The following is a 12,772-nucleotide window of genomic DNA, read 5'->3' as shown; positions in this document are numbered from 1 at the left end:
TCTCAATGGACTCCTGCGGCACTGTAGCTGATGACAAAAAACAAGTGACCTGTACAGCTCACAAGCACTTACCTATTCTGCCTATTGTCAGTGAAGATAAGCACATTTTAATAACTTCAACAGAGCCAACAAGTACAGAGACAAACAGAAATGGAAGGTTTGGCCATGTCATCACACAGAGACAACCCACATGCAACACACACCGTTACACAACAGCATTGTCATAACGAGAAGCATATTTTTAAAAAAATCATTTAATGTTTGTTTCGCAGGAATATACAAGGGGAAGGAGAAAGGAAGAAATGATCTTAACATCTTTAAAAAGGGTAGGTTTTTTCCCCTCTGTAATTCAGTTAAAAAGTTAGAATTAACAGACTCATTTAACGATGTCAAATATAATTTGACACAGCACACGGATTTATCTTTAGGAAAGTGGTGTAGTTTGGAAGGCAGAGTTTAATTAATAAAACAATTTTGCATACACATGTTAACATATGTATGTAATTTACAGTGTGGATTGAAGCCTTATGTTGATTTTTTTTTTTTTTTTGCATGAAACCTGTAAAACTATCCTTGGAAAATGACCAATGTTGCAGTCTTGCATAGATGGTATTTGTTTCAGTTACAAAAGCTAACCAAACAGTGTGCTGAACAACTTGAGATTGTTATGACCACATTTGTTTTGCTTTACATGTTTAAAAAAAAAAAAGAAAAGCTATTACAATGAAAATTCCTTCAGTGCCCTTGAACACACCTATAATGATCGACGTCATAAGTATTGACTAAGGTTTTCAGTTAAATTCCTGGAGAAACATCATCTCCAATTTCTAGAGCTAGTTTATGAAAACATGCTATTTAATAATAGAAGAGCATTTGTCTTTTTGATTTCTTTATCCAGGGTGGCTGGTTGTAGCGTTCCTTCTTCTTGCTTTGTAGATGAGCTATCTCAAAGATCACTTCCACATAGACTCGAGAGGGATATGGCCTCTGTATGCATATTTTGAAGAGTATCCCATGAAAACCTGAATAATGACGACATGCCATGTTGTCTGACTTTTTCCCTACATGAAATGGCATTTTTTCTATCAATGTTCTCCTTTTACGTAAAATACACTCCCACACATTCCTGAGACACCTGGTTTACAATAATAATAATAAAAAAAAAGATTACATTGCTCACTGTATACATATTACAATGTAGAACAAGAGCAAAGCAACACTGAAAGTGCAAACCACTATACAAAGTCTTTTAAGTCCTCATATCGGAATATCACTGCATGCATTAAATTTGTAAACATTATAACTTATATGTATGTAACACTATTAGCCTTTATTGATTGGGGCGTCTGGCATTTCTTTTCCCGTCAGGCTCCAGGACTAACACAATATTGTTATTTGTATTAGTCTTGCATATCACAGTGAGATGTGTGTTACATAACAGGTTTCAACAGGGAAAGACAAAATCACATTGCTCTGAACTAGGAACCTAATACAGTCCGTGTGTAGCCACTTTCAAAACAAAGGAAAACCCTTTGAATAAGAACATACAAGCTGTTGTCATATAGGTATTTTGGAGGTCCTGGTGAAATAAGATTAAATTAAAAAGCAACACATTTCATTTAGAAAAGATGCCATTTACCACAACGCAATTTTACTTCTTTAATATTTCAAAAGTCAAAGCTAGTTTTAAAATGAGTGAAACTAGATAAGGCTGTTTTAATAAACCAAAACGATGTATGAACAATATTGCGGGCTGTGACATTTTTTTTTCGAACATGGCTCTCAGACACATGAGGAAAAACCACGATAAATTATAGAGAGAATGACAAACTTTGATCAGTTAAATAAAAAAGCCATAGGTTATAACTTTATCTCAGAAACAGTTTCTTTTTTTAAAAAAAAAAATGAACAGTGTTCCATGTTTTCACAGTTCTGGACTGCAAGTGTATACAATGATATAATCTAAAAGTAGAACAAATCAGGAGAGAGAGACAAGGCCTCTTTCCACAGACTTTGTACCTGGAGTGCAGAAATCCACTCACTGTATTGGTCCTGCAGAAAACTGGAAGGTTTTGCTTTTTTTTTTTTTTTTCCCCATTGTGATACCTTTAATAGAACAGAAATGAGAATTACCAAAAGGTGTGGTTTTCACCTGAGCTTTTGAGACCTCAAAGGTCCCTTCACATCTGATAAAGGGATACCCGCGGTCTCAAAAATTCACGCACGTTGGATAATCCTTACACTGCTCCCATGAAAGGTGTCATGACTGCAAAGAATCCTGCACTTGATATCTAAATCTTCAAATCCCTTGTAGCAGTGTTGAATTTATCAGGTAGAAAGAGAATATCTTGCTCACGATGCAGCCCTGTAAAAGATGCAACTATGTATTTCCAAGATTTAAGATATCTTTTCTTTTCCTGCAGATGCACAAGGATGCACAAAAGTTTTTTTTTTAATTTCCCTCAATTCAAAAGTGAAATTCAGGTACAACATGCTCGCCCAGTTGCCCAGAGTCACACTGAAGTCTTAATTTATGCTCTGTGGTCTTTAGGGGGAGGCGGTGGCATAAGTTGTGAATCGGGATCCAGCTGACGTTTTCGTGCTTGTGCTTGTGCTTGAGAGCTTGCTGCACACTTTTCAATAAATTCAAACAGGATTTTCTTTGTCACTGGATTTTGTATGCTGTTACATACAGCTGGGTGGAAAGGGGGTAAAGAGAAGAAAGAAAAACATTTTAATTCCCTTGGAAGAGACTTCTTGTCAGGCACTGTACATATTCATGAAAGGTGTGCAGAATGAATTTTCACAAATGATTCTAAGATATTGCATGGATATTACACAGGTTTTCCGCAGAAATTAAACTACCCCCTCAGGGAACTCCTTTTTCCCTTAAAAGATATCTACTTAGCTAGGTACTCATGAGGATGCTTTGTTACATGCATGTCTCCAGTTTTTTTCTCTCTCAAAAAAAATCACATTAGAGTGATCATTATAGATATCGAATGTCTTCATAAACATAACATACTGAACATGGTCTGATGAAAATATGCAGTTTTGACATGAGAGTCATGGACTTCGAAACACGATGATCTTCCTTCCCCCATCCAAAAAATGTTTATTTGACACATAAATGGACTATACGTCTTACAGAAGTCACATACATTTTATATAACTAATGAATAGACCACTTTTAATAGCATACATATATTTTATATGATGATTAACAATGCAAACATGCACAGGCAACTAACTGGAAGAGGTAGGTAGGTAGGTAGAATGCAAAATAGTGGTCATTACCTAATGGCTGTTAACTAAGTAAAGTTTTATTCTCTCTGATTATAGTTAAGGGAAGGCATTTTCATTCTCCAAGATGCTTCATTCCTCCCTTCTCATGACAGAACAGTAAAAAAAACCCCACATCCAGTGTATATTCTGTGTAAGACATATATGGAAACTAGAATATGATGAGAGATGACATTAAGTCTGTCTCATACGCTTCTTTTTGCAATGCCATAGATCACAACTAATTTCTGGCTTTCTTCTCACTTCTTCACAACTAAATATCACCTGTGCCTATTTTTACTTCCAACACCATCTCTAGGATGCCATTCCATGCATTTATCTCCCTTTTTGCTAAAGAAATTTTTTCTAATCCTGAGTCTTCCCCCCCCCCCCCCCTTTCAGCATCTTCTGATGGCGAAACCGAATGACGGTATACAAAACACAAAAAATAAATAAAAATAAAATAAAAATATCGTGACCTCTTGTTCCAGAAAGTGAAAGTTGCTTACTTGTAACAGGGGTTCTCCAAGGACAGCATGTGGGTGACATCATCCACTGGAACCAGGCAGGTGAAATTTATTTCAAAGCTTTGAAAAGCTTTTGGCACACTAAATTAAGCATGTGTGTGCAGTCCTCCATCACGGATGTCACATGTGGTCATCTTCAATTTTTAATATATCTCAAAACATATAGGAACCAACTCCAAGAAGAGGTAGGTGGGTTCTGTGAGGACTTACAGTCTGATGCCTTTGGAATATATAAGTTGCACATAAGCAACTTTTGTTTTCTACAAAGAGAAGCAGGATGTGTCGTCCTTACAACTGGGGAATTCTTAGCTACAGGCTGTCCATAATGAATAAAACAGAAAAAATGCAACCATCAAACAGTGCCAGTGGGAATAATAATTTTTGGTGGTAATGAACCTTTTTTTGTATTTTATTTTGAAGGCAGCCTGTAAACAATCATTATACTACTACTTAATATTTCTATAGCGCTACACATCTACTAGATAAATGAAGCTTGACCGAAGTGCTGCAAATGCGCAGTAGAGAGCAACTCTACCGCGCATGCGCGGGCAGCATGTCGGTCAGAGCTTGCCTGTAACAAAAATGACGCGACGCAGCGAGGAGCAGGAGCAGTAGTGGCGGCGGTGACGGCGAGGAGCAGTAGCAGTAGCAGTGGCAGCAGCGGTAGCGCATGCGAGGGAGGGAGGGAGGGACCTCCCCCGGAGATCTTCCGTCTGCGCCATCTGAAGGGGTTGTGAATGAGCTGAGAGAGGGGGAGTGACTGAGGGGAGGGAGGAGAGAGTGACTGAGGGGAGGGAGAGGGGGGAGAGAGTGAGGGGAGGGAGGAGAGAGTGAGGGGGAAGAGAGTGGGGGGGGGGGAGGAGAGAGGGAGGGGAGGGGAGGGAGGAGAGGGAGGGAGAGGGGGAGTGGAGAAGTGAGTGGTGAACGAGGGAGGGGAGGGGAGAGGGAAGGAGCGGCGTGCGGGGGGAGGGAGACTAGAGCGGTTGAAGGAGAATGAGGGGAGGGAGGGAAGAATGAGGGGTAAGGAAATGGACTGAAAAAAATGTTAATGTAGCCCGTTGTTACGGGCTTAATGGCTAGTATTTCATAAAGCAAGACAATGGTTAAAAACAAAAGAAAATTAGTTAAGACTAAAAGCAGAGAATCAGGCCTAAGATGTAAAAGCGGTTTCAAAAAGGTGGGTCTTTAGAAGGGATTTACATATGGCAAGTGAGGGAGCACAACGCACCAGTGCAGGAAATAGATGGTGCAGCCAGGTGGAAAGCACGGAATCTGGAATTGGCAGTAGAGGAGAAGGGCACAGATAGGAGTGACTTATCCGATTAGAGGAGTGCATGAGGAGGGATGTAGAGAAAGATAAGAGAGGAGAGGTATTGAGGTGCTGCAGAGTGAAGGCATTTGTAGGTGAAAAAGAGGAGCTTGAACTGTAAGTGGGAGCGGATAGGGAGCCAATGCAGTGACTTCAGAAGAGGGGATATGTGAGCATAGCGACTTTGGCGAAAGCTAAGTCGCGCAGCTGAATTTAGGACAGATTGCACTGGAGAGAGATGGCTTGCCAGGAGACCTGTGAGGAGCAGGTTGCAATAGTTTAAGCGGGAGGAGATGAGAAAGTGGTAGTTTGTTCAGAAAGGAAAGGACAGATTTCGGCATTGTTATGAAGAAAGAAACATGTTTTAGCAGTGTTTTGGATATGTGTACAGAAGTAGAGAGAGGAGTTGAAGAGGATGCCAAGGTTACAGGCTGATAGGACCGAGATGACGACTATGTTATTCACAGAAACAGAGAAAGGAGGAAAAGGGGAGATATGCTTTGGGGGGGGGGGGGGGGGGGGGGGGAGATTAGGAGCTCTGTCTTGGCTATGTGGAGTTTAAGGTGGGCAGCGGGACATTCAGAAGTCAGACAGGCAGGCCGAGATCCGGGACTGGATTTCTGGTGAAATTTCTGGTGTACAAAAGGTAGATTCTGGGAGATATCAGCATAAAAATGATAATGAAAACCATGAGAGGAAATCAGAGTACCAAGGGAATTAGTCTATAGTGAGCAGAGAAGAGGGCCCAGGACAGAGCTGTGAGGCACACCAATTGATAGTGGAATGGCAGCAGAAGAGAAACCATCAGAGGAAACGCTAAAAGTGCAATGAGAGAGGTAAGAAGAGAACTGAGATAGGACAGAGTCCTGAAATCCAAGTGAGGACAGAGTATCAAAGAATTATTGGTGATAAATAGTGTCAAAAGCAGCAGACAGGAGGATAAAGACAGAGTAAAGACCTTTGGCTTTAGTCATGAACAGGTCATTGAAAATGTTTCAGTTTAATATAGAGAGCGAAAACCATACTGGAATGGATCAAGAACGGCTTAAGATGTAAGAAAATCAAGACTGCGGTGGTGAACAGTAGAGATGTGAATCGGAACCAAAATCGGTTCCGATTTCACTCCCGATTCACATCTCTAGTGAACAGCACATTCAAGTAGTATGGAGGAAAAAAGGGAGAAGTGATATGGGGTGATAGTTGGCAGGACAGGTAGGATCCAGTGAGGGATTTTTGAGGAGTGGTGTGATTACAGCATGTTTGAAGGCAGCAGGAACAGTAGCAGTGAACAGTGATAGATTACAGATGCGACAGATAGAAGGGATCACTGCAGTGGAGATGGAGCTGAGGAATCGTGTGGGGACAGGGTCAAAGGACAAGTAGTGAGTTTGAAGGAAGAGAGAAGATGAGCAGTTTCCTCCACTGTGACTTCAGGAAAGGAGGAGAGAGTGGCGGAGGCTAGGGGAAGGATAGAGGAAAGAAGTGGGGGAGAGGCAGGTAAAGGTGAAATAGTTGAGAACTCAAGACTAATTTTGTGAATCTTGTTATGAAAATATTCAGCCATAGTCTGGGCAGGGAGAGAAGGGGAAAGGGGAGGCAAGGGAAGTTTAAGGAGGGAATTGAGAGTGGCAGAGATGGCAAGGGTTGGATGTAAGAGAGTTTGTCAGATGGATATAATAGTCTTGTTTGGCAAGAGCAATACCATACTGGAAAGCGCTCAGAATGAATTTGAAGTGTATGAAGTCTGCATGGGCACGGGATTGTAGCCAGGGACATTTTGCAGAGCAGGCGCAGGAACTTAGGTAGCAAATTCTGGAATTGAGCCAAGGCTGTGGTTTAGTGTATCTACAGGATGGGTAAGAGGAGGGACAAGAGTGTCTAAGGCTGAAGAGAGTATAATGTTGTAAGAAGAAACTGTTTCATCAACAGATTCAGACAAAGTTGTGGAGGAAAGGAGAGATGAAACAGCAGTGGAAAAGATGCAAGGGTCAACAGCTTGGAGATTCCTAAAGGTGTAAGTGGTGAACGGATGAATCTGTGTGAGAGGATGGTTTAATGTGAAAGTTATCAGGTGATGGCCTGAGATTGGAAGAACTGAGGTGATGAAGTCTGAGAGATAGCAGTTAGAAGCAAAGTCTAGGTCAAGGCAGTGGCCATGCTGATGAGAAGAGGTGGTAGAGTAAAGTTGGAGATCAAATGAAGAAATTAAAGAAAGAGGTTTTGAAGCATAGGAGTTAGAGGGGTCATCAACATGGAAGTTAAAGTCACCAAGGAGAAGAGAAGGGAAAGATGGGTTAAGGAAGAAGGAAAGCCATGAATCAAAGTCAGTGAGAAAGGAGGAGGGAGATTTTTCAGGGGATCGATAGATGACAGTTACCCGGAGAGGTAGTGGAGTGAATAGGTGGAAGGAAGAAAAAGAGAGGGACAGAGGTGGGAGAAGGGGTTCAAATCTTCAGGAGAGGGAGAGTAGGAGTCCATCACCACCACCATGGCCTACTGGGCAAGGTGTGTGGGAGAAAAGATAATCCTCATGACAGAAGAGCAGCAACTGAAAGCAGTGTCCTCAGGGGAAAGCCAGTCTCTGTTACGGCAAGGAGATGAAGAGAACGAGACTAGAACTAGGAGTCATGAAATGAAACTCCAGGGAGGACAACTCAGATCCAATATCAGGAAATATTTCTTCCAGAAAGGGTGGTGAATGCCTGGAATGCTCTTCTGGAAGAAGTGGTGAAGACGAAAACAGTGAAGTAATTCAAAGGGGCATGGAATAAATACTGTGGATCCCTAAAGGCTAGAAGTTAAAAATAAAGAAAAGAATGCATGGGGGTAACTGGGTGTAACTTGCTGGTGTGGCAGTTGCTACCCTTAACAAATAAGCTTTGATACTATTAATGCAACTCCATCATTGCTCTCTGCTTCAACAGCAGAGGGAAAGGGGGAATTGGATTTATTATTTAATATTTTTTAAATTATAACATTACATACAATGAAATAATCAAGGAATTTAAAGAAATAATCACAGTACTAACACAGAGAAAACAATATAGTCCACATCTCTATTAATACAGCCCACGTTTTGAGGAGAGAAGGAGAACAATTACGGCAGCAACATCTTAGTTTTTGCAACCTTGTAACCTTCATAGCAACTTGCTTTATTTAAGTTCTAGTCTTATCCCTAATAAACTGTTCTAGGTGTAAAGGATCCAGGAATACAAACTTATTATTATTATACGTTAGTAGACATTTACACGGATATTTCAAAAAAATAACTGGCACCTAAATCCAGAACCCTTTGTTTGTAAGCCAAAAAAAGTTTCCTACGAGCTTGTGTAGCTCTGGAAACATCAGGAAAAATTTGGACTTTTTGTCCACAAAAATTAAACTGTTTATTCTGAAAATATTTACGGAATACTTCTTCTTTATCACATTTTAACAAGAATGATACAAGCATGGTGGCTCTGGTTGGAATATTATCTAGGGAATCCTCTAAAAAAGTAGTGATACCAGGGCTTTCTAAAATATCCATCCCCCCTTCATCTTGGTTTACTATTTTTTTCCTAATAGGAATATAATAGATTTTTGATATAGTTGGTATCTTGTCCTCCTCGTAGGACAGTATCTCTATCAGATATTTTCTCAAGATTTCTCTTGGGGACAACAATCTAGTACAAGGAAAATTTAACAAATGCAAATTATTTGACCTCATTTCATTCTCTAATGTCTCAAATTGATTATATATAAACAATCTATCTTTTATAAATGATGTTGTCACTCCCTGCAAAGGGAGTAATTGAGCATTGAGTTTTGAAATATAGGTTTCTGTATTTCTTAACCTTGTATCCTGTTCACCTAATTTAGCACAAGTCTGTATAGAAAAACTGGACACTTTCTTATCTACAGTTGCAATTTGATGAATGACACTCTAAGAGGGGTGAGTTAAGTGAACTGAGATGCTCCATGACAAAAAAAAAAAAAAAAAAGTGTAATATTTTCCAAAATTATTTTCTGAGAAAAGATACTTAATCATTGGGCTCCATGGAAAAACAAGGAGGCCCCTTGAGATGTTCAAGATACAGGATGGCATGCACATGCTCAGCAGAGCATGCTAAAAGACTCTAGAAGCTCTGAGGTAAACTTCACTGGCTGGGGCTCCATTGAATGACATCACCCAGCTGTGAGGACTTCACATTCTGCTTGTCCTCGGAGAACTTCCTTTCTACTGAGAAATGTTTGCTTCTTGTTCATTACTTGTACTTTTTAGATATTTGAACAACTCCCTTCCTCTCCTCAAGGGCGTACATACTATGTAAGTCTCATTTCATAGGGCTTTTGGTGAAGACTCTGCATCATTTTGGTAATTACTTGAAGGTTTTATATTATGCTTGTTGAGCCCATGTACACTGTATGATATAAATATATGCAATATAAATGCATCTATAAACGGGTATGCTTTCCCCATATCTGACAGCACTTCTTGGTTATGAATATACCTAATTGACACTGTCTATGGCAGTGGTTCTCAATCTTTTTTCGGCCAGGACACACCTGACAGATGGTTTTCACATGTGTGACACACTGAACGTGACCGTTATGGGCTACAAGTAAATATACATTCTGCATCTTCAGGAACCTCCTCAACCCCCAACAATGGGTGCAGAGCAGAACTAGGGCATTACCCATACAACTCACCATACAAAAAAAGATATTCTGGTTCTGATGACATTTCAGTAAAAGCAAAACAAACTCCCTTTACTGGCAGGCACAATACCCCTCTTTATGAAAAAACAGTAATTTACCGCTAATGCATGTCCTATTGAGAAAACACAACAAATAACACGTGACCGTGCTCTCACGATTGCAGGCCCCACTCACTGGAATACACTACTGCCTGACATACGCCTTGAGCCTTGTATGAACAACTTCAAAAAGAAATTGAAAACATGGTTATTCAACCAAGCTTACCCAGATTAAAAAGTCACCAATCTGTGCCATTGTAGACCACAATACGTCTACTCCCTATTTCTCATATTGAGGAACTATGTTTTTTACTTCATCTCCTCTCCGCGAGGTACCTTGTTTGTTGTTTACCCTATCTTTTCTTAGCTGCCTATCGTTACCCCCTCTCCCAGTTTTGACTTCCCTGTTAAAATGTAATTTCCAAACTTAACCCGTTTACTGTGAACCGACATGATGTCCATGACGAATGCCGGTATATAAAAATGTTTAAATAAATAAATAAATAAATAAAATAAGATTGATACAAATACCTACATATGCTAGTAAAATACCTCATCTCGGTCACACACCCAGAACTGACCTTCAACAAGTACAAAAAGACCACAAATTATAAATATGGAGACAGAAACAGGAATGGAAAACCAAAAAAGCCACTCTGCATACAGTGCAAACCTGGAGAAATGGAAAGAGAAATATAGGACTTAACACAATAATGCACACAAACTAATCTGCACAAAGTGTATTATGGAACACACTCAAACAGTAACAACCCTATCTATGAAAAGGCAACACTACAAATATTAAATCAGGCCCTAAACACCAATACACCTCCAGAACAAGCCAAGCTGCTATAGATCCCCACACAGAAATAATTGTAATACTATACTAATAAATGTTACAAAACAGCTGATGAACAGAATAACATCCAACAATTAAAAACTCATAAAAATTATTAAAAATTGCTCAAATATCAATAAAATATTTCAAAACAGCAGACACATGACATAATACACTAATTAAAATGGCAATCAATCAAGAAAAATAAACTTAAAAAGCCACCTTTATTTACCCTCTCCAGCAACTCTCCTACTCCTTTCCCTTCCAGGCCAATAGCATGCACCAGAAGCAGCAGTGGCTGCTGAAGCTCTGTCCTCACGGTCCTCTTCCTTAGGGCCCAAAACCAGTCACTCACACTCAGTCTCTGTCTCACACAGACCAGAAATTTCCCTAATCAGTCTCTCTTCCTCACACACACACCAGTCACCTCCCTGACCAGTCTCTGTCTTTCTCTCTCTCTCTCACACACACACATACCAGTCACCCCCTGACCAGTCTCTGTCTCTCACAAACACACTTGTCACTTCGCTGACCAGTCTGTATCTCTCACACACACCAGTCACCTCGCTGACCAGTCTGTTTCTCTCACAGTCATCTCGCTGAACAGTCTGTCTTTCTCACACAGTCACCTCCCTGACCAGTCTGTCTCTCATACACAGTCACCTCCCTGACCAGTCTGTCTCTCATACACAGACATCAGTCACCTCGCTGACCAGTCTCTGTCTCTCTCACGCACACATCAATCACTTTGCTGACCAATCTCTGTTTCTCACACACAGACACCAGCCACCTCCCTGACCAGTCTGTCTCTCTCTCACACACATGTCTCTCACTTACATACAATCGCTCAATCACACACAAATGCTCTTGCTCCCATTCTACCACACACCCACAAAGCTGCCACTCCCACACCCAGGCACTCATTCTACCATACTTACACACAAAGCTGCCACTTTGAAATTTACATTCCTATATATGTACATCTCATTCATGATGAATGATGTTTAGAAGCTGGGGAGTTAGAAACATTTTATGAGATTTAATGAAAGGTTATCGATCTATTTACTCTCTTGCTCCATATCCCAGCTTCCAATTTTGTTTCTTATCAGCAAGAATTTACCTCATCTTTCTCCTTTTCAGCTAAGAAACCTGAAAATTGTATTCTTCTACTCCAGAAATGATTTCTTAGAGCTTAAGTCCCATCAGTTTATGAAATCTGTCTGAGAGACTGTAATTAACTTAACACCTCAGAATGATGTGTCATATTTCCATGGTTCATCACCTTTAGAATTTATGAAAATACATTCTCCTTCATTATACCTCATTCAGCCACCTCTTTTGTATGCCATAGTATTTCAAGCCATTATATTCATGTTTTGATTTCATTTCCTATGAATAATTAAATTACTGACTTCAGGTTCTACCACTCATCAGTGGTATGCAGTTCTACTTCGCAAAAAAACAACATTGAGCTGACCCTGCAGCTCAGGCTATAGTGCTATGGCACATGAGATCTCAGGTTGAATTCTCCATCCATAGGTTAGTGCGCTCAGGCCACTATCATGGCAGACCCTGATCCACAAAGAACGGCAATGAGAATGCACCCTAACCTTTGAACTGCCTGAGCATGCCATCTAGGGAAGAGAGTTTAGGAATGGAGGTTGAAAGGGAGCATGAAAAAAAAAAAAAAAAGCTCAGACAAATCAAAAATCATTTAAACTGTGAAATAATTCTGCCTGCCAATCAGCAGCAAGATCCAGGAATGATTACAGTAGAAGCCTATTGGATTTGCAGTGATTTAAGAAACATTTAAAATGTTTTATTAATATTTTGAATTGCATTTTCTAAAAGTCTCCTTGATGGTGGTATCTACCAACAATATTACTGCTCCAGGTCGGTCGCTCCTAACTATCCATCACAGAGTGTCCTCAGTTAGTAACAATTTCTTTGGGTTCAGATATAAGTTCTTTTGTATAGGGACATAGTAGCTGTAGAAAACCAATATGCACATGGCTGGTACTGTATATATAGCCAAACAGAAAATTTTAAGCTGCTTTCAGATACAAGTGGCAGAACTGTA

The 12,772-nt window shown here is 40.2% G+C and overlaps 1 protein-coding gene across 2 annotated transcripts in view; it reads right to left on the bottom strand.

Annotated features, from left to right (window-relative positions):
* Positions 1-534: 534 nt before the first annotated feature.
* Positions 535-12,772, bottom strand: part of RNGTT (RNA guanylyltransferase and 5'-phosphatase) — a 1,209,919-nt gene continuing 1,197,681 nt past the window's right edge. For both annotated transcript variants that reach the window (XM_029595427.1, XM_029595426.1), the window contains one exon: positions 535-2,695. In XM_029595427.1, the coding sequence (XP_029451287.1) occupies positions 2,532-2,695 (164 nt within the window). In that variant the 3' untranslated portion in view covers positions 535-2,531. The remainder of the gene's footprint in view (positions 2,696-12,772) is intronic.

This window comes from Rhinatrema bivittatum, chromosome 3 (assembly GCF_901001135.1).
Source record: "Rhinatrema bivittatum chromosome 3, aRhiBiv1.1, whole genome shotgun sequence".
Taxonomy (NCBI): domain Eukaryota; kingdom Metazoa; phylum Chordata; class Amphibia; order Gymnophiona; family Rhinatrematidae; genus Rhinatrema; species Rhinatrema bivittatum.
Note: the sequence above shows the minus strand (reverse complement) of the source record. Positions and strands in the feature narration are given on the sequence as shown.